The 22,378-nt window shown below is 32.0% G+C and overlaps 1 protein-coding gene across 3 annotated transcripts in view; it reads left to right on the top strand.

The window, feature by feature from the left end:
* The window catches only part of LOC139514264 (hypoxia-inducible factor 1-alpha-like), a 58,553-nt gene that overhangs the window by 27,299 nt on the left and 8,876 nt on the right, over positions 1-22,378 (top strand). For all 3 annotated transcript variants that reach the window (XM_071303211.1, XM_071303213.1, XM_071303214.1), the window contains exons 4-11: positions 401-574; positions 12,586-12,785; positions 13,344-13,450; positions 14,861-15,008; positions 15,902-16,065; positions 16,998-17,093; positions 20,910-21,046; positions 21,786-21,902. In XM_071303211.1, the coding sequence (XP_071159312.1) occupies positions 401-574; positions 12,586-12,785; positions 13,344-13,450; positions 14,861-15,008; positions 15,902-16,065; positions 16,998-17,093; positions 20,910-21,046; positions 21,786-21,902 (1,143 nt within the window). The remainder of the gene's footprint in view (positions 1-400; positions 575-12,585; positions 12,786-13,343; positions 13,451-14,860; positions 15,009-15,901; positions 16,066-16,997; positions 17,094-20,909; positions 21,047-21,785; positions 21,903-22,378) is intronic.

Genomic DNA, 22,378 nt, shown 5'->3' on the forward strand with positions numbered 1-22,378 from the left:
TAATTAGCAGTTTAAAAAAAATTCTAAAGAGAGTTCTGATAACAAATAAGCTTCTTGGTATATACTTTTCACTATTTTGATAAACTTTAGATAATTGAATCAAGGCTGCTGATGCCTTCTGTACAAGATATAAAATAGAAATACTTCTTTCCTGTCTCATTGGTTTTGTCATTTCATGTGACTTTGTCACGATTTGTGTCATGAATTATTACATTATATTTCATATTCTCTATGAGAAATATTTCCATTAGAATTCTTTATGTTTGATTTTATAGGTCAAAGTCTGTTCAAACTCCTCTGTCAAAGTGATTTTATTTGTTATACATCCGATTGCTTTTGTAGCTTGTCGTCTGCTGAAGTTTCTTCAACCTTTTAAACTATGGATTTGTTATACTTTTAGATTGACTTAATAGGACAGAGTTTACTAGAGTTTCTTCATCCATGTGACCATGATGAGATAGTTGATCTCTTGTCCCACAAGACCACCAACAAGAAGAAGTCGTTGTTTCTTCGTATGAAGTGTACTCTCACGACTAAAGGAAGAAGTGTCAACCTAAAATCTGCTTCTTATAAGGTAATTTCGATACCACATGTAAACAGAGTTCTCAAAATCTTTTTTAGGCTGTTCGTCTTGTGGACCACCAAGATTACAAATCTTGTGGTCTCAGTGATGTTTGATTGTCCTGTATTTGCAGAAATTATTTGCTGTCACTTATTTCCATTCATAGAATTGAGAATGGAAACAGGGAATGACTCAAAGTAGCAAAAATCCAATCAAAGAGCAGAAAACAGCCCAAGGCCATCAACATGACCAATGGGTCTTTGATGCTGTGAGAAAAAATCTGGCATCCAGAGGTTAGCTTCAGCAGTCCCTTAAACAATCAGTGAAACTCCTAACCCTTTAAATGAACCAACATTTTTTTGATTTCTAGTACTAGTTTTAAAGTACTCCAGGGAAGATACAAATGTCTGGTTGATAGCAATGACAGTATCATGCATTTTTATAGGGAGAATGCAAGATTGCAGGTGTAAGATTAAATTTGACATGGAAAAAATTGCAGATGAAATTAAAAAAATAATATTTCTGCTAAGCATAGTTTTAGATTTTACAAAGAGAGATCTTTTTCAGAAGTGTGGTGCATATATTTACTGGCTTTATTCTATTTCGAAATACTCTATTAGCACTTTTAAAGTTTTTTGTTCGTTCCATTAGCACTTTAACAGATGTATACCACACCACACAATGACTTATTGACCAATGTGGAGTGGACACCTGCTAAATGTGTAAATAAAACGAAAGGCAAAAAACCTAAAATCTTATAAACAAATTAACAAGTATGAACTTATTAGCCCTATCTTGTGTTACAAAAACTAAATGTCAGTTATTTTAATTTGAATTTCATTCATTGGTCAATGTTTTTCAAGAAATTCAGTAAACCATTGGTAGATTTAATTTTAACCCTTGGACTATTTATCATTCTTTGTCTTATTCAGTTATCATTGTTCTTGTCATATAAGTATTTGTCCTTTCATTTCAGTTTTATTTTTGCCGGCAGTTGCTCATTCAATTAATTGAAACATAAATTTCCTGGTATAGTATAGTCATCATGATTGTAGGAATATTATGATATCAGATGTCAGTTTTCAACAGTAATTGTGTAGAGGTTGATGCCCTGAATATTTCAGTTTTGAAAGTGTTGAATTTTGTTGGCTTCTTTTGATTAGTTTTATTTGATTTCTAGCACTAGTTTTAAAGTACATGAGGGAAGATACAAAATGTTTAGTTGATAGCAATGACAGTATCATTCATTTTTATAGGGAGAATGCAAGATTGCAGGTGTAAGATTAAATTTGACATTCTGCTAGGCATAGTTCAAGGTTTTTCATTTTTTTGTCTGAAAAATAGGATAAAGTAGGGAGGGGAACAAAAGCTTTTTTGTACACACCTCTATAAAAACACCTGTTGCTTTAGAATGACGATTCTTTTTTCTTCAAGTTCAAGTTCAAATTCTACCTCACCCATATGTTTTTTTTACTTTAGGAAATTCCTAAAAATGAAAATATTGATTACTTTAGCAATAAGTAAATTGTCTTTTAATCTTTTTTTTTGCGTGTTTGAAATTGAATAGTGGAAATATCATACAGAAAGATGTCATTGATATGCTCTTTATTGTTTTGGGGAAAAGTGTCTTTTTTTGATAACATGTATCCATTTTCTGGTTGCCAATTTATTTCTGTTCATTTCCTAGTAAATCATTTATAATAAAATCCCCTGTAATATAATAGTATGGATTGTATTGTGACAGTAGATTGAAAAATTCTGGAAAATCATAATACACATAAATCAGACTTAAATCATAAAACCTCAAGTCAATGAACGTGACAAAGACAAGTAAAGTATGTGTAGAGTGCATAACACAATAATATTATGAAATTTTCAGCCACAAAAGGATATTAATTTTTTTTCTGGTTTAATGTTGCGTCATACTAAACGACAGCATCTGTTTTTATTATCAATCAAATTAGGAAGTTAAATAAAAACTAATCAACCTTTCAATTGGTCCGATTTTATTTGTAAAATTTAAAAAAGTAAAAACCAACTTTCAAAAATCACCTTTCAAAGAATTAAATGAAATGAAAGTAGAATTGATTATTTTACTTAAGCTAATGGATATATGGTGGTTATTGATTGACATTGAAGTCTGAGAACCAAGGTCATGATAATTAAAAGAGAATGATTTACCTATAGGATGTAAAGACATCCTAATGTTCCTTTTAATTTTCATTAGTAACCATGGCAACTATGTTATGCGTAAATATGACATGTTCACATTCATTTAATTTAAGACTTGTTCATAACCAAGGGATGGGTAACTAATTAGGTGAAAATGTGTGATGATTTATATTTAGATGTACAATATTAAAAGTCACAGATATGATCATTGAAATTCTTCAAATATATTATAGATAAATTTTTGGCAAATATGGCAATAACTAATATTAAATAAAATTTAATGGGTCAACATTAGTGTTTAGGATATACCAACACAATGATGTTATTTCAAAATGTAAAAGTTGAGTGGACAAGAAAATTTCAAATCAGGAGGAAGGGATAGTTTGAAATATATGATTAAGGAATTTTTTAGGTTCAAGTCCTTAGCCATTCAATATTAGTGTCAACATTGGTTTTAAGTTGACACTTTTTAGTTGACCTTTCATTGGAAGAAATAGGTTTAGGTTTAAAACCATAGCTATCTGAAAGGGGATACCACTGGGCTCTGAATCCATCCAAATTTTTTGAACTTCAGTCTCCTTTGAGCAATGTTACCAGGCTCAAAGCTGAACTGATAGTCTAGGGCTCCAAACTCCAATAATATTGCTCCCAGCTATGTCGATAATGATCCTGGTTCATGTTAAGTGGGCTCTGGGCTCCCAATAAATGAAAAGTTGTCTCATTGGCAATCATACCACATCTTCTTTTTTATATGTGGAGACAGTGATAAAACCCTAATTTGATATTACCAGTAAGTTTATCTTTTGTGCATGATAACATAAAGTGTCACAGTCTTTTACTAGCTACCTGATATTAAGTTTATCTATTAAGCATGTTGAAGTTAGTCAAGTGTTTCCAGGTTAAGGTCTAAGAACCCTACATATCTGATATTAATTTTATCTATTATTGATGATATAGGGTTAAGTATACACAGTTATCAAACATTAGGTTCACCAGTCACTGAAAAATGAAGGTGAACATTGAAATGATGCTTTTCCTGTTTTAACAAAACTAATTGCTATTCTTAGAACAAGAGAAAGATGAAATATTTATTTATTAATTCTGTGTAAATCAGATGCAGTGTCTCATATCTAAGGCTGATGCCCCTCAGATTTTAGAAGCTATATCTAATACTGTTTTATTTAGCTAACTACTCAGTTTTTTATAACTTTTGAGATATTAATTTTTCGATGTCAACACATGGTTTTCATATTACCCTTGATTTTTAAGGCATTAGAAGTCAGTAGTAAAATGTAAAAATATCATCTTAGATGTCTTTGCCAGTCTGTGGTTATGTACATATATATTTATGTAACAGTATTTCCATTAATGTCTCTTGATGACGCAGATAAATACTATTGATATACTGGATCTACAGAACAAATCATAATCCTCTAATTTGGTTTCCCATTAAATTTCCCAATCGTTTTATCCTGAAAACAAGTGCTAAAATATAATGTGCACTACTTGACCTGTATTAGATTATGTAGTGATATAAGTTATATAGTGAAACTATCCATTTAAGTGTTGTTTAAGGGATATGCGGCGGTATAACTGTCCTTGATTGTACTTTTATTAAATGAGGCCTTTTTCTTTTACTATTAGTATAGACATTTACTTTTCACTTATATAACGTTTAAATAGGGGAAAAAAAGAGATTTTTGGAGTTCTCCAGATGTCTTTTGATTATTTGTGTCATTGGGTTGCTGTCTCATCAATGTATACCACACCACTGCCCTTATTCATATATTTAGGTAAAGATTTGCTGTTCAACAATAGGGAAGCTTCTATACCATATTCCAAGGCCTATGTCGACTTGAGGTTTTGAATAAATTTAAGATTTACAAAGATCTGCCATGAGATTTGATTGTTTAAGGACACAATCTTTTAACAATTTTCAAAGCAATGCTACTGACTTTGGAATGGAATATTTACATTTAGTGGGACTTACCCAGTATTAATGACAGTTCTGATATCATTTCATTTCAATCATTACAATATAAAAAAGATAAATAAAGACAACAATATAAGTATACTGCTGTTCAATAGTCAAAGAATGCTCTAAATATCTAGCCTGAATTCTTGCAAGGCCTCAGGTGAAATGGTGTCCAGTTCAAAAACATAACAAAAATCTTAAGAAACTCCCAAGTGAGTACAGAGGTTAATATTTAGGTCAAGATTTCTAACATTAACCAGTAATAAGTACAGGAAAAGCAACACTTTAATTTTGTACCTTTTCAATTGTCTGAAATATCTTTTTACTATGGATCGTATAGACATAAGACTTAGAGAAAAACAACTTTTAAAGTACATTACCCTCTGGGTTGTAATTCAATCAATTAATATGCGCTAAAACCCATTTTACTACCTATTACTACCGGTAAGTATATTCAAGGACATCGATAGGATGTTATTTTATTATTTTAATCCATTAAAAAATACAAAACGACAATAATAAGTTGTTGACGATATTACAACTTGAATGCATTATTACATAACAGACCTGCGTAAATTAAATGTTTTTGATCTGCGGTGTATAGAAATACAAAACGATCTTTAAGTGCATATTCAAACTATTTTATAGTCCAATGATTCAGGAATGCATAAAAATAATCTTCTCATGTTTATATAAAAAAAGAAGATGTGGCATGATTGTCAATGAGACAACTCTGCACAAGAGACCAAATGACACAGAAATTAACAACTTTAGGTCACAGAAAGGCCTTCAACAACAAGCAATGCACATACTTCATTGTCATCTTAAAAAGACCCTGAAATGACAAGTGTATAACAATTCTAACAAGAAAACAAATGGCCAAATTATGTACAATAAAATGAACGAAAAACATATACATAACAAAGCAACAAACAACAACCACTGAATTAGGTAAAATAGGGTCCAGTTCTAAGACATAATAAAAATCTTCAAACTCCCAAGTGAGTGCAAAGGTTAATATTAAAAGTCAACATGACTGACATTGACCAACAATGAGTACAGAAAAAGATACAATATTTTAACGATTTCATAGTCCAGTGCTTAAGGCATGCATAAATACAAGTACACTGAGAACAATTCATTGCTATACAAATCAAATTATCTGATATTGTAGAATAGTAGGCACAAAAAAGGTATAATAAATCTTGATGACTAAAGAAGACCTTCATGTTGTTTTGAGTTAATTTGATATTATTCGTATTCAGAGTTTGCAGTATTTAAATGCATATGATATCTAGTTTACAAAGCTATAAAAAACATTTGTATTGGTAATATGACATGTCCTTGAATTAGATTGTTTACTTCATTCTATTTTGATAATGAAATTAATGAGCATGTGTTGGAGGAGGTTAAAAAGGCTATACAACTTTCATATTTTAATAAGTTGAATAATTTCATTCATTTATTTCCTCAATTACTTTTGATAAATAGGCATAAAAAATTGTTACAGTTATCAGATGATAAAAACCTTGTGTTTTCTATTACAGTACTCTTAAAAATACCATTGAGTTTTCGATATAGTTGTCAAAGATCACTAATTTGGGGATATTATAGAAAAAATGGAACAGGAATCACCTTAAATATCAGATATTACATAAGACTACACCAGCCATGTAGTCGATAACTAAGGGTTCCTATCCAGTCCCTTCTTCTACAGAGAGAGAGGAAGAGACTGGATCATAATCCTTGGATAGCGAAGATAACCAATCACAAACACCTGGCTTCTCAGAAATATACACAACAGACATACATACAAAGGTAAACAACACCAGGCTGTAGCCAGGAATTTCCAAGGGGGGTTCTTTGGACTCATGAACTTGACTTTACAGTCACAATTTGAACAAAACGTTGACTTTAACAGTGCTTATTTGATTTCAAGGGGGTGTGAACACACAATGTCAAGATAGCCTTGCTCATTGCAGGCACAAAGTATTATTAAACAATCCCCTTTTACCACATTGCCTCTGAACATATTATGTAAAAATCAAACAAATGATGAAGAACTTGCAGTCCAGCTACCAACATTGATCATGCAATCATTGCAATTATTGCCATAATAACATTGATTGATTGATGTTTAAGTGCCATTTTCAGCTCTATTGACTTCAATGTGGATCAGTTTTGTTTGTGGAGGAAGTTGGAAATAAGCATCAACCGTACACAGGCAAACTGACAATCCTAGTCAAATTAGATTGGAAATGTAAACACCTGCATCAGTGGGGTTTGAACTCATACACTTAGTGTTGACAGTCTAATGATGCAGTAGTTGGACTACTTAAACTACTCTTCTACATGTACCTAGGCCCCAGACCATAAAATGAAATAAGAATCTTTATTAACTATAGACTTATACATGTTTTGTCTAGACATGATCAATCAAGTTTGGTAGTACTAGAACATCTATTAATCAATTTCTATGGATATTGCAACACACAATAATTAAAACATTTTACAATGAAACCTGGCTAAACCAAATCCTGTATAAACCAAAGACTAGTATAAACCAAACATGTTCTTTTAAAAGCATCTTCATATCAAATTGTATGCTCTGTGAACCTAATGAAAACAAACGTTGTTCAAAACTGAAAAAAATTCCTGAAGAGGTTTGGTTCAGACATGTTTCACTGTATTATAAAGTGTCATTATACAGAATATCTATGGTAAATAAATGTTTGAATTTATTTGAAATAGACAGTCAATTATCCTCAATGGTTAAATATGACTTCATTTCATTAAATCTCAAATTACCAATGCAAAGTTTTCTCTTTCTGTTTCAATGAGCTGAATTTTTTACTTTTGGTTTCAGTTTGAAGAAATGAATTGAAACAAACACTTGTAAGAGGTTTTGCCAATTAGGGATCTGAAAGATCAATTTATATCTGTTGCATAAGCATAATGATATTTTATAATTGGAGCATTAGAAGAACTTCTTCTTATATAATAATGTTCTGTCATCAGAGAATTAATTTCCAAGGATTGAAAAAAAAAATATGTTACGTCAATGTCTCAGTAGAATTGAGACCAAAAAACCTTTGTTGAATGCTATGTTAATATCATGCTACATCAAAATACAAAATTAAATGACAAGGTAGATTGAAGATGATAGAGACAGCTCTCATAGGTACTATCAACAAAGTGGATTTTAATTTCCAATAGTGTTTTTCAAAGAATATTTAATTACATGTGATACATGCAAATATTTGTATATTGTCATAAATATGAACAATTATTGGTTGTAGTTTTAGAAACGTTACAAATAGCAAGACTCACTGATCTTTTAGTTTGCTTTGTATCTAGTACCAATTTAATTTTCTGGTTTTAAATTGCAAGCTTTGTCTTCATTATTCTCAGAAACTGACATTATAATGACATAAAGAGTGCTCCAAAAATAAACTTTAATTACATTTCAATAATATTACTTTTATAGCAGCAGGATAATTAAAAAACAAAATTGTATTCTAAACATACTCAATAAGTTTATTTATACAAGTGAATTTGTATCTTTAAATGGCTGATGACAAGATATATAGATATAAAAAGATGTGGTATGAGTGCCAATGAGACAACTCGTCACCCATGTCACAATTTGTAAAAAGTAAACCATTATAGGTCAAAGTACAGCCTTCAACACAGAGCCTTGGCTCACTTTGCACAGCAAGCTACAAAGGGCCCCAACATGACTAGTTTTAAACCATTCAGATATAAAAACCAACGATCTTATCTATATAAAATAAAAAGCAAGGGAGGAACCACATTAACAAACGACCACCACTGAACATCAGGTTCCTGACTTAGGACAGGTGCAAACAAAAACAAGACCCGTTGGTGGTTCAGCTGTTGTCTGCTCTATGGTTGGGTTGTTGTCGCTTTGACACATTCCCTGTTTCTTTTCCCAATTTTAAATGCAGGAGGTTTAAATGTTTTAACAGGTGCCGACCTTCACCCTTATCTGAAACAGTAGTATAACATCACAACATAGAAAAGACACACTATAAATGTACATTCATATTGAAACACTCATCAACTCCTATTTGATCTTTTTATACCATCTATAAAGACAAATCCTTAATAAGCAACCTTTCTGCAAATATAAGGGGATTCAATTTTTAAATTAGGGTCAACAAAAGATATTTTTGCCTTTATGAATTGTAACAGTGCCCACAAGTACTTATGAAAAATTTCTTTGAACATTTCAAAGAGCTCATTGATATTTACAGTCTGAATGAAGAACATTTATATTTATTTTAAGAAAAGTGAACAAATCAGTTAAGAAGAACTTTATTTTATTTTTAAAGAAGAATCTCCATAAACATTTAAATGGCCTTGATTTTTCTAAGCAGTCTATTACAGTACTATTGTAATGATTTGGCCAAGCGAAATTCCTTGGAAAACATGTGTATTTTCGTGTCGAGCACCTGTTATCGCCTATGATTCGATGTTTGGCTATTTTAAAGTTTGACACCGGTTCTCACCTTTTTAATTCAATTCATTATGTTTTCAGTGTTCTATGTAATCCGTTTTCCAAGTGTAAAACCATTTTTATTGTTGTATAAACGAGATAACTTTTGTAGTAAACTTTCACTTTCACTTCAGTCGCCATTTCCGGCACAATGATTTTTGTGTATTGATTATGCAAATGAGGTGATCTGTGTGTAACCTCAGTGAACTTTATGTACCACTAGCGTAAAACAGTGTATGAATACTATAGCGGCTGTAGATTGATTATTCCGGGATTATTGTATTAAAACGATATTGTTTGTGATTGTAAATGATACTAAGATGATTTTTCTGTTCCGTAAACATGTTGTTTACGTTTTTATGTACTTAATTCTAGCAATCGGGGATTATTTTCGTTCTTGTCAGGCCCGTTCACAGTTCCCCGTTCGTTTCCCCGTTAAGAACCGTTCGTTACCCCGATAGCTTCGTCGGGTATATAAAGCTTGTGTAACAAAAAATATGTTCCGGCGTGACATTTGTTCCGCTGGAACTAATTTCATAGGAAATATGTTCCGCCGGAACTTATATCACAGAAAATATGTTCCAGCACTGTAAAATTTGTTCCGGAACTAATTTTTTGACCAAATATGAAATAAGTTCCGGAACAAATATCATAGCTCCATGAATTTTGTTCCAGTTAATATTAAAAGTTTTAAATAAGTTCCTGTGATATTAGTTTAAGACCAATATGTACATATTTCAAAGAAATCAATGAATAAGTTCTTCTCAAACCTATTTTCACTGAAATAAGTACCTTTGCAACATATTGCACAGCGAAACATTTTCTTGTTACACTTAAATTATAAAGCAAGCTAAACATGCTAAATGCTGTACTGAGTGTGCTGGCATGGGATACATGTGCAATTATTGTAGACATGACTGTAAAGTTCTACAGGATAAAGCGATGGTAATTTATCATAATTTGTATCTATGTTTTATGTGGTATTCCTCCTTGGTTCCTGTTAACTGTCATGGGCCTGTTTCTAGTCATACATGTACTTGTCATGGAACAGTTTCAAAAGAGTGTGTCTTTTGTTTCTTCATGTCTTTTGGAATCATTAATCAGTTATTTTGTCCTTTTCAAATTAGTTCATATGTTCATGTTCATCTTTGACTTTAATTTTTTCTGAAAGATTTTTCTTATCCTACTCTTTTCTGGCTCAAAGTGGGACTGTCATTTTGATATTTTTTACGTTTATAATTAAACATTTGCTATAGTCCACAAGATTATTATTGGATGATTTACATTTTTCATTTCAGTATTATATTATCAATATAATATACTTATTTTTATAATGCACTTGAATGATAACTTTAAACTCATTGATGACAAATGTTCAGTATATAACATAACCTGTTTAACCAGTGGAACATATTTCACAGACTAGGAACTTATTTTACCAGGTGAGGAACAAATTTCACAAACCCAGAACTTATTTCACCAGGTAAGGAACAAATCTCATAAACCTGGAACCTATTTCACTAGGCAAGGAACAAATTTCACCAACCTGGTACTTATTTCACCAGGTAAAGTGTGGAACTTATTTCATAGAGATGGAACAAATTATATTGAAATTATCTATGAAAAAAGTTCTCCCAGAACATATTTCCTGTGATAATAGTTCCACTGGAACTTTTTTCACAGGAACAAATTTTGGCTCACCTGTTTGTCAGGGGCTCTTCCTACTTTGTCAGACCTACGGATATGTTGCCAGATTTTCGGTCAGTTGATAGCTGATGTTTATCATATTTCTATCATGATTTTCATGTAGTTTAAGCAGTTTTACTGCAGTTTAGAACATTTTGGACGTTTTCTGTTCATTATAAGTCTTTGTATTCTAAGACTTAGATCAGAATCAAAAATGGATTTAATATAATTGTACACATACATGTACATATAAATAGCTGGTCTATTTATTCAGGCTAGATTTTATTTGCTAACCTGTTTCTTTAAGGTAAAAGGATTAAAGTTACATGCCTTCCCCATTCCCACTCCCATTGTGTTAAGGACATTTTGTTAAGTATCCTGTTTGCTGAGTTTTCCAGCATTCAGAGAGAATATTTGTAAATCCTGAATATTTGTTAGGTTAGGAATTGTAAGAAGCTAGAATAATTAGATTTCTCTTAAATAATCTCAATCTCAGCGATTGAAGTTGTCTTCCTGTGCTTACTCCAGGAGGCTGAAGTCATAGTATTAAATATAACAAGTTAAGGTTATTTGTAATATATAATTTATTAGAAGATAGCATAGATATAATATATGTTAATGTTATAGCATATTTAATAGTTTATTGAACACTGTAGTAAATAATTTAGATAGAAACTGTGTAATATTGTTTACTGAACAATCTGTGAATTTACTGATAAAACATCTTTATGCTTACATTTATCTTACTTTTCCTTGCTGAAAACACATAATACGCCATTGTTGTCCAACTGGTCTCTGGTTGTTGGTGACATAAGACTGTCTCATGAGAGAATAGACCCTCTTGCTATGCGTAGGCGAGAGACTATTTGATTGTCAGACAGTAATATTCATTTGTGCGATAGTCTGTTTGTACCAGTCCTTCGGTTCCACTTCCTTAGTGCTAGTTTATATGTCAACTTTAGAGGTTCTGCCTCTAACTTACAGAGATAATCTGTTCTATAAACTACATGACAGGAGTGTGTTGATTTCCACAGACTAGAGCGTATCTGAATACCCCCTTACAATTTTCATCTCCTCCCCCGATTTAAATATTTATACGTTTAATTCTTGAGGTTAAAGATAGTGAGGTGTTTTAATCCCTTCAACCTAATTGAACTCTTCCACCTTAGATAATAACTTCCGAATATAAAGTACACCCGCGTTTAAACCATTCTCTGTTTTGTTTTAGACTAGTAATTCTAGTCTATTGAGGTTTCCTGTGTACCTGAAACACAGGTGGTGGCAGCAAAGTAAAAGACACCCGTTTGGCCAGTTATTACACTATTACTAGTTCGTCAATACTGTGAATGTAAGTTTGAATCCCAATTGTTGCATTGTGCATTTGAATCCAATCTGGCTTTACTAAGATAGTCAGTGTTCTTGCTAGATGTGGTTCTCTCCATGTACTCTGTCTTCCTCCACCCGTAAAAAACTGGCCATTAGAAAGCATGGAGTGCTAAAAGTGACATTAAACACCAGCAATCAATTACAAACATTTACTCATCACTGATTCAGTATGACAAACATTTACTCATCACTGATCCAGTATGACAAACATTTACTCATCACTGATCCAGTTTGACAAAAAATCCTTTGAATAATCTGTTCTAATAAATCATATGTTTATTTTAGGTAATCAGACTGTCTGGTGAATTTAAAGAATTTGAGATAGAAGAAACAAGTGATGAGAATAAAGAGAATAATTCTCAGCAGTATTACATTGCTGTGGGAGAGCCGATCCCACATCCATCTGACATAGAGATTCCGCTGGACGGCAATACCTTTCTGTCTAAACACAACATGGATATGACATTCACATACTGTGATGAAAGGTAACATACATTACAAGATATTGTGATGTACATGCATATAAAAATAAGGAGATGTAGTATGATTGCCAATGAGACAACTATCCACCAAAGTTCAAATGAAGTGGATGAGAGCAATTATAGGCAACTGTAATTATAGGCAACTGTAAGGCCTTTAAGTTTAGAGACTAATGCATGTGTCTGTTTTTGCAAATCAGTGATCTGCTGGTACAATTTGAGATCTAATTAATGCCCTTGCAAAATTTGGTGAAGGAAAGAAACTCACTACTGAACGTGCTACTGAAATCATGAAGGCATGTTTTTATTATTGTGAACATGATACAGTAACATTTCGGCATTAATAAAACGTCACAGTAGTTTATGAATATACAAGGCACCATATTGATCCTAACTAACTGAAAATAAGTTAAAAAAATAAATAAAACAGTGACCCAAAAGTATAATGTCCATCTTTGTACCAAAATAGAACTGAGAAATATATTAAAATGGTTCATTGTGTTATACATTTGAGGTGATTTTCATGTTTGAATGATTGTTTTATGTTTTATTTATTTTATTCAGAATTGAGAAGTTGATTGGTTACGATAGTGAAAGCTTGGAGAAGGAATCTATTTATAACTACCACCATGCCTTAGACTCTGAAAACTTGGAGAAATGTTACAAACAATGTAAGTGGATTTTTGAATTTGATTGGGTTTTAGCCAAGGCTCTGTGATGAAGACCAAACTTTGATCTATAATGGTTCTTCTTTTACAAATTGTGACTTGGATGGAGAGTTGTCTCATTGGCACTCATACCACATCTTCTTATGTCTATTAAAAAGTTACTACAAGCCAAGGGGATGTTTAATATAACCTCTATAACATATGATTATTATAACAAATTCACTTACTTCTCTGCAATGAAATTTATTTTTGTTATACATATATATTATATCAATTACAAACGAAAGTGAACCAACGCCTGGTGAGTCTGTAGTACAGTAGAGTCCATAAAGTGGATACCCGAGGGTATGCAGGGTCGTTATGATAAAAACATAAAATGTAGAGAGTCTTATAACAACAACACTTTAGGGACTGCTGCAGAAAATTTATTGATCGACATGTTTCGGTGCCTAGGGCCTGATGACGGTTCCCTATGCACCGAAACATGTCGATCAATAAATTTTCTGCAGCAGTCCCTAAAGTGTTGTTGTTATAAGACTCTCTACATATATATTATATATATTATATATATATTTTGTTTTCTTGAGCCTATAACTTATATGTCCACAACCAGTAAAAACATTACATATGACTCTTTTAGAGTTTTGTTGTGGGTTTCTTAAATTTCTCATTGCATATGAGTATAAGAAGATGTAGGGTGATTGTCAGTGAGACAGCTGCCCAACAGTGCAACAAAAAAAAAGAAATTGAAAAATCAAAATATGGTCTGTATACAATATGTTTAGAGCTCTTAATAAAACAGACTCTATTATCTAAAATTGTGAATAAATTTAACAGAGACTATAAACAAAACTGTCACAATAAGAAAAACATCTGAATATTGAATTCCCTAAGGATAAAAAGTCAAATGTAACCACAGACCACGTTTCTGCAAGTTATGTATATTTTGAATTAAATTCAGGTAACAGGAGTTTACTAATGTTAAAATCTCATAACTTGATTAAGGTAACACATAAAAATTGAGGGAATCACATATCCAAAAGTTGTCACACTTGGAATGTCGACAGATTAAGCATCTGCTGCTATGCATGCATTACCATGATTACTGGCCATACAAATCCAATATGTCAAAATTGGGGATGATTTAATGAAGCTTTCTATATAAATTGCAATATTAGAAGTAAATGTAATGACTGGTCAGCCGAAAAAGAAAACAATATAGTTAAGGTGACACATATCTAACTGGGGCCAGCTACTTTGTGAGCTTGCAGACTCAGCAGTCATGGTACCAGTATATTTATGTGACTAAGATTTTAAATATGTATGTAATACTTGCTGCTGTACTAACCACCCTTCAAGGAATTATTTACTTGCATTTAATTAATAAAAATGAAATTTCTTTATATTTGACAGTGTTTTCCAAGGGACAAGTTATGACTGAACGCTACAGATTTTTAGCCAGGAATGGAGGCTATGTATGGGTGATCACCCAGGCAACAATCATATACAACAATCGTACACACAGACCAGAAAGTGTTGTGTGTGTTCACTATGTACTTAGGTAAAGTACACATGACAAAAAATGTTCAAAATGAGCCATAAGTTTTCAAAATATTTGTATTCTAACGATTTTCTTTTTATTATTCATATTGTTGGTAAGATGACGATCAATTGTTTTATAATGTAACTTTTTCAGGCAAAGGAATCTGCTTATTTATTTATTCATTCTATCAAAAAAAACTTATATATATGTAAGAAATATTTACCCATTTAAGATAAAATGTGAATTTGAAGGGAAAAAAAATAAAAAACAATTGAGAATTGAAAACAAAAGTAATGTTTTTAAACAAAAAAATTTATAAAACACAACAGTAACTGTCTAAAACAAAAGATAAAAACAGATATAAACAGAAATGGTGGAACAGTATACTAGTAATGATATCAAGCCAATGATATTGAAGTAAAAAAAGTCACATATCTGTGTCATGCTACAATTATAGAATGTTCAATTTATAAGATTTGGATGCCAGATACATTTTAAAAACCAAAGGGTTTCTGTTATTGAAGAATAAACCACAAGGAAAATATAATTGCCTCTAGAGTCAATAAGACTATTTACCGGATTTGTAATCACAGAAGCAACACGACGGGTGCCACATTTGGAGCAGGATCTGCTTACCCTTCCGGAGCACCTGAAATCACCCCTAGTTTTTGGTGGGGTTCGTGTTGTTTATTCTTTAGTTTTCTATGTTGTGTCGTGTGTACTATTGTTTTTCTGTTTGTCTTTTTCATTTTTAGCCATGGCGTTGCCAGTTTATTTTGGATTTATGAGTTTGACTGTTCCTTTGGTATCTTTCGTCCCTCTTTCAATCAGTCAGTAATCAGTCAATCCATGCAGTATCTCTTTGACTGTATGCTAATATTCATTGCTGCAATTTTGTTGTCTTTTTGTAGTGGTGTTGAAGAGAAGAATTTGATTCTGGCTGGGTTCCAGAAAGAAATCAAAGAAGACAGTATGTTGAAGTTTTTCAAACCAAGCACTGAGGACGTCTTCCAACCTAAATCAGAAATCAACCAAGAAGAAATGGATATGTACATGGCTCCTGGCATGACTAACAGTAAATATATGTTCAAAATAATTCAGATCAAAGTTTTATCATTTGCAACTTATCAATTAATGGTGATTTTATGCCTCTTTAATCCTTTCCTCTATAATGAGGCCTGTGTAGTGCCTCAGTTGAAACATCTTGCCTACGAAAAAACTTTATCAGACTTTAAAAAATTTATCTAATATAAAAAGAATATTCATGAGAATATCTGACTGGAATTTCATTGATGAAATATTTGTTTTCGCAATGCATTAATACTTTAAACCTGATGATTTTTTTTATTGAAAAAATCCTATGCGAATCAAGTATGTAAAAAAATAAAACCATGGAGTAAAGGGTTAAAGACTGATGTACATAATAAGAAAAAAAAAGAGCTTCAAAACGAAAAGTCCCATATCAATTGGCAAAATCAAAAGCTCAAACATTTCAAATAAATAGAAAACAACTGTCATATTACTGACTTGGTACAGGCATTTCCTTATGTGGAAAATGTAGGAAATAAATCTGGTTCTATAGCCAGCTAAACATTTGGCCATTTCATTATTTGTTCCTAATATCTTTATACAAAAGTTGTAGGAGTAGGCCAATTTAGGGCTGACATATTGTCTTTGGTTATATGTTGTTGTATTATTGACATAAACTCAAAATGATTTTTTTATTTGAAAAAAATATCTGTTGCTTTTGACTCTTACAAATGAACAATGTACTTTTACTTTCCATCATACTCTCTTGACATTTTTTTATCAATCATATTTTTTTATTTCTGTTAAACAGATGAAACTAAGAATTTATGAGCCAGACATTAATGAAGTAGAATAAAACAAGAACTATAAAACATGTAATTATCTCAGCAAAGTTTTATGTGGAAAAAAGTCTATACTTAGATTTTTTCTAGATGCTATAGGTTGGTTATAGATAACAATATTATTTCTGTTTTGCAGGTATGATGGCAGATACCGCCATTGACCTAACTCACCTGGCACCTAATGCTGGAGATGCTTGTATACCACTTGCACTGCCTTTCGCTGCTTCTCCAGGTGAGCAATGAAGTTTATTTATCGAAGAAAAGAAAGTGTTAAAATAAAGTGGAGTTGAAGAACTTGAAAAACCATTACATTGAATATTATGGCTTGCTTTATACATATAAAATAAGAAGATGTATTATGATTGCCAATGAGACAACTCTTCACAGGAGACCAAATGACACAGAAAGTTACAACTTTAGGTCAACATACGGCCTTCAACAGATGCAAAGCCCATACTGAAAAGTCAGCTAAAAAAGACCACATGTCTGCCTTTTAACTACAGATATGGTTGAAATTTATGTGAAAAATGTCCGGTTTTTACCTGCTACTCTAATATACACCCTGATAGGTCAAAGTTATGTTTTTATTAACCGGATTTTTGTGACAAAAATGTCGGTTATTGATTTGGGGATGTACGGCGGGCGGCCGGGCGGGCGGCCGGGCGGCAATCAAATGTTGTCCGTGCATTAACTCATGAACCGTTCAACCAAAGCTTTTAAAATTTTAATATGTTGTTACTGACAACTAAATGAAGGTCAAGTTCAATAATGGCGATTTTGACTTTTACCGTTCAGGAGTTATGGTTCTTGAAAGATTGAAAAATGGAGTTGTCCGTGCATTTACGCATGAACTGTTCTACCAAAGCTTCCCAAATTTTAATATGTTGTTACTAATGAAAGAATGGAGGTCAAGTTCAATAATGACGAATTTGACTTTTACCGTTCAGGAGTTATGGTTCTTGAAAGATTGAAAAATGGAGTTTCCAGTCGTGTCCGTGCATTTATGCATGAACTGTTCTACCAAAGCTTCAGAAATTTTAATATGCTGTTACTGATGACAAAATGGAGGTCAAGTTCAATAATGACGATTTTGACTTTTACCGTTCAGGAGTTATGGTTCTTGAAAGATTGAAAAATGGTTTTTCCCGTCGTGTCCGTGCATTTTCTCATGAACCATTCAACCAAAGCTTTTGAAATTTTAATATGTTGTTACTGATGACAAAATAGAGGTCAAGTTCAATAATGACGATTTTGACTTTTACCGTTCAGGAGTTATGGTTCTTGAAAGATCGTAAAATGGCGTTTCCATTCAGGTTGTTGCATTTACTCATGAACCATTCAATCTAAGCTTTTTTAAATTTTAATATGTTGAAACTGATGACAAAATGGAGGTCAAATTTGATATTGACGATTTTCACTTTCACCATTCATCAGTAATGGTTCTCGTGATATTGCCAGGACACAAATAAATGTTAATAAATCCGGTTTGCTGTCGTTGTGACAGCCTCTTGTTCAGTTTACTTTTGCAAATTATCCAATGGGAAGTCTATGCCGTGTAGTTTTCTTTAAATTAGCATAAAAGTTCATCTGTAATAATACTATATGTACTTTGATTTAGACACTTGCTGAGGGCGGGAAATTTGTGTCATACTTCTGGATCTAGTTTCAAAAACATTTCCTGTAAAATATGCTGAAAATGGAAACCCCATATTATACTGTATTCAGATGCATACATGTCAAGTGACATGATATTCGCGTGTAATACACGCTTTTTCAACGGTTTACACGCGAGGATTTTGTCACATGGCGTGTACACGCTTTTCACCACTTAACACGCAATTACACGCTTTTTCGTTCTTTTCATTTTTTGGTCGTTAGTGATATCGCTATTCTCGGGTTTTTTCATTATTCGGCGATAAATACCGAAAAGTTCGAAGTAATTGTTTGGCTGCAACATTGTTTATTTTTCTATATGGACAAACGGTAAAAGGTAAGTAATTTGTGATTAGTTTTAACGATTTTATGACTTTCTTTCAAATTCACTTTATAGGAGAAATGTGCACAGAAAGAGGTCACTTTCAGGGCCTGTACCGTCGTCTAAAGTGCCGATTGTTAAGCCAAAACGATGTGTACGGCAAGATTCAAGATTTATAAATTATATTTTGGAGTTCGAGTTTAAATGATCGAGTGACAAGTTGTGCATTCTATGTTGCAATGATAAAAAAAACAATACATGTGAGAGTGAAATACAATAGCTATTTAAATAAGCATTTAACATGTTTATCTAATGGAAATCAAATTTATAAACATTTTTCAATTTTCAATTTCAGTTTCAAATCTAGCCAACACGGCAACAGATTTCTACAGGCCATCAGGATATAAAAATATCACAGAACTGTTGGATCAGCTCTCATAGTACCAACTTTCTTCTGATGAACTTCCCAGTTTTAACCAGGCAATAGCAATGGGAGCTGTGGCAGAGATAATAGATGACATTTTACATTGCCAAAAAACACCAACATTATGACATTCTTTCAAATCTTGATGAAGCTCAGTCAAATATCAATTCCTACTGTGGGAGAGCCTTTTTAATTATAAAGAAATTGACACTGAATTCTGATCAGAGCTTGACTATGTTACATTTGTATTGTGTGCTGTTATCAAATAAATGTAACTAAACTTGAAACTTGCAGTTGTTTTTAATATGTGCCTAGTGGTGGTGCTTTAAAAGCAACATAACAGACCACTGTTTAATACAATAAAAGTTCACAGTAGAATATATATTGTTTTTTTATATTCACAAATTTGTATGAAATTATGAACATTACCACATTCATATTAACAAGTCCGTATCTACGTCACGCGTTTTCACACGCTTTTTGACGTATCATGTCATGTCATGACATGATTTCCCATTGTCAGAGGTTGACATGTATGTTCAGATGTTTAATTCAATTATGTAATAGAAAATAGGAAATGATTCTACGATAATATTTCTCAAAATGAATTTACATTATAATAGTAAGGCATTGAATTTTAATAAGATTTTTAACTTCAAGAGGATAATTATTTGCATTAATATCAGCATTTGATATTAATATAAAATGAAATATTTTAAAAACACATTTCAGCATTTGATAGTTGAATTGAAATTCAAATTATGAAATATATATAGGTTCATTTAGTATAATTATTCATTGGAAAAAAAGAAAGAAAATCCTTGAAAAAGATAGAAGAATTTGTATTTAATCTGTCTTCTCTTATATCAGTAACAATATGTTAATAAAAATAAGAAATATTGAGTTTTACATATAGTTTAAGATCACCTGCACTGAATTAACTGGAGCTAACACTGGTTATTTCCCCTTTGTATTGGTAAGGGAGATAATATTTTGTCCTTTTTTTTCCATCAGTTTTCCAGTTATAGAACTGAAGGTCAACAGATAAAAATAGCAAGTGAATTCATTTTGTAAAACAGCAAAAATGCCAAAATAATTCTTGGTTGTTATTCCCTGTGTACTCATGCTAACATCAGATTACAGTATTTTATACACAAGAATTCTGTTTGTATGTAGGACTTAATATTATTCTTTTACTTGGAGTTCACTTATAAGTAATGTGGATTTGATTTATCAGGTATCAATTCCTACACATATGAAATCTAATGTCAGACTTGGAATTTTCCTCTCTGAAACAGTTGTGTTTCTGCTCTGACAAATGTTAAATTTTCAGTATTTTCCGGCTCCTTGTGTTGAATAAACAACAACCATACAACACAATATCATATCACCCATGATAGATGTTATTACCAAGCCTCTGTAATCTTTAATTGGGTGGACAATGGACACTGGGTAATAACATTTATCATGGATTTCATTTTCATTGGTGGAGATATAAACTAGGAATTTTAAATTTCAATGAAGTATTTTTCTTCTTTTTTTTCCCACAAATTTAAATATTCAAGAAAATACAATTTTTTTCTCATTCCACAAAATTATGATATTGTACTACTAACTTAACTTATTTTGTATGTTGCTTTTTTTTCAAGAGCCTACAACAGATGAGAATGTCAAGAAAGCTGAAGATCTCTTTCCAAGCTTTAAAAAAGAGCCTGATAGCTTCATTGCTTGTCGTGGTCAAGACAAACCTAAAAGTACTGGTACAACTCCAGTAATGTCGCCAGGAGTAAGTAACATAGTATAGACATTGAAAAGTGGTGAACAGTCTAACAACTCCTGAAAAAAACCAAATCAAACCAAAATGATGATAAAAAACGAACAACATAGGTGTAGCATTTCCAGCATCAGTAATGGTGTCAACAATTTTTTTAATTTTCTGCTTAAGGTGGTACACAACACTTTCACTAAAATTAATTTGGCTCGTTTAATTTTGATAAAATTTTGGCAAAGTATTTACTTTGACCCTTAAACAAAAATATAAAAATTTCAAAAATTTTGAACCAACCGTTTTGTCAGAAAAATTACATTGGTTATATAGCAGTTTGACAAACACTTATTTTGATCATTGAGAAGCTTTATATTCCTTTATGAACACAACGTCATTAAAACGTTATCTCCCTGTAGTTTTAGGTACCACCTTAAATGTCAGTTTGATAGAAACTACTTGTGATACACAAATGATATTTTCTATAAAGTTGCATTTCTTTATGAACATGTAAGTTAAACAACTATTTCAAGGCACTGCCCTGTACAGGTGATGGTTCAGAGACAGATTGTCTGTTTCTGAATTTTTTGTGAAACAAGAGAGACATATCTCTATGTCAATAGTAGATTAGAAGTTTATGAGTTTTAATATAAAAAAAATGTTAATTAGGAATTCAAAATACAATCATTTATAACTTTGCAGCAATCCTTAGAAGTTATGAAAATGAGAATATTCTTTATATTTACATTTTTAATTTCAGCAGCCCAGTCCTCCAACACCAGAGGATTATTTGGCACCTTTCGACCCGAATGACATGGACTTTATGAACACTTTCTTCACTGACGCATTACCAAGTAACAATAATGATACTTTGGAGGTAAGCAAAAAAATTAAAAACAAATTTATAAAGAGGGGGGAAGATACCAGAGGGACAGTCAAACTCATAGATCGAAAAGAAACTGACAATGCCATGGCTAACAAATTAAAAGACAAACAGACAAATAATAGTACACAAGACACAACATAGAAAACTAAAGACTAGGCAACACGAACACCACCAAAAACTGGGGGTGATCTCAGGTTCTCAGGAAGGATAAGCGGATCCTGCTCCACATGTGGGACCTGTTATAAATTTCATGCATCCGAAACTCTTTTGAGGATTTACCTTCATCAGGAATGCTCAAAGTTGAATATTAGAAAGCCAAGGATGTATGTGAATGGAAAATGTTGAAGAGCTATAAAAATAAATAAAAAATAGCCTAATCCATCTGAGGCCAACTTTGCCTGAGGAGTTGAAAATTTAGTTTCTGTATAATTTCAAAATTTATAAACTGGCAATTAAGGTGGTACCCA

Source organism: Mytilus edulis, chromosome 3 (assembly GCF_963676685.1).
Source record: "Mytilus edulis chromosome 3, xbMytEdul2.2, whole genome shotgun sequence".
NCBI lineage: Eukaryota > Metazoa > Mollusca > Bivalvia > Mytilida > Mytilidae > Mytilus > Mytilus edulis.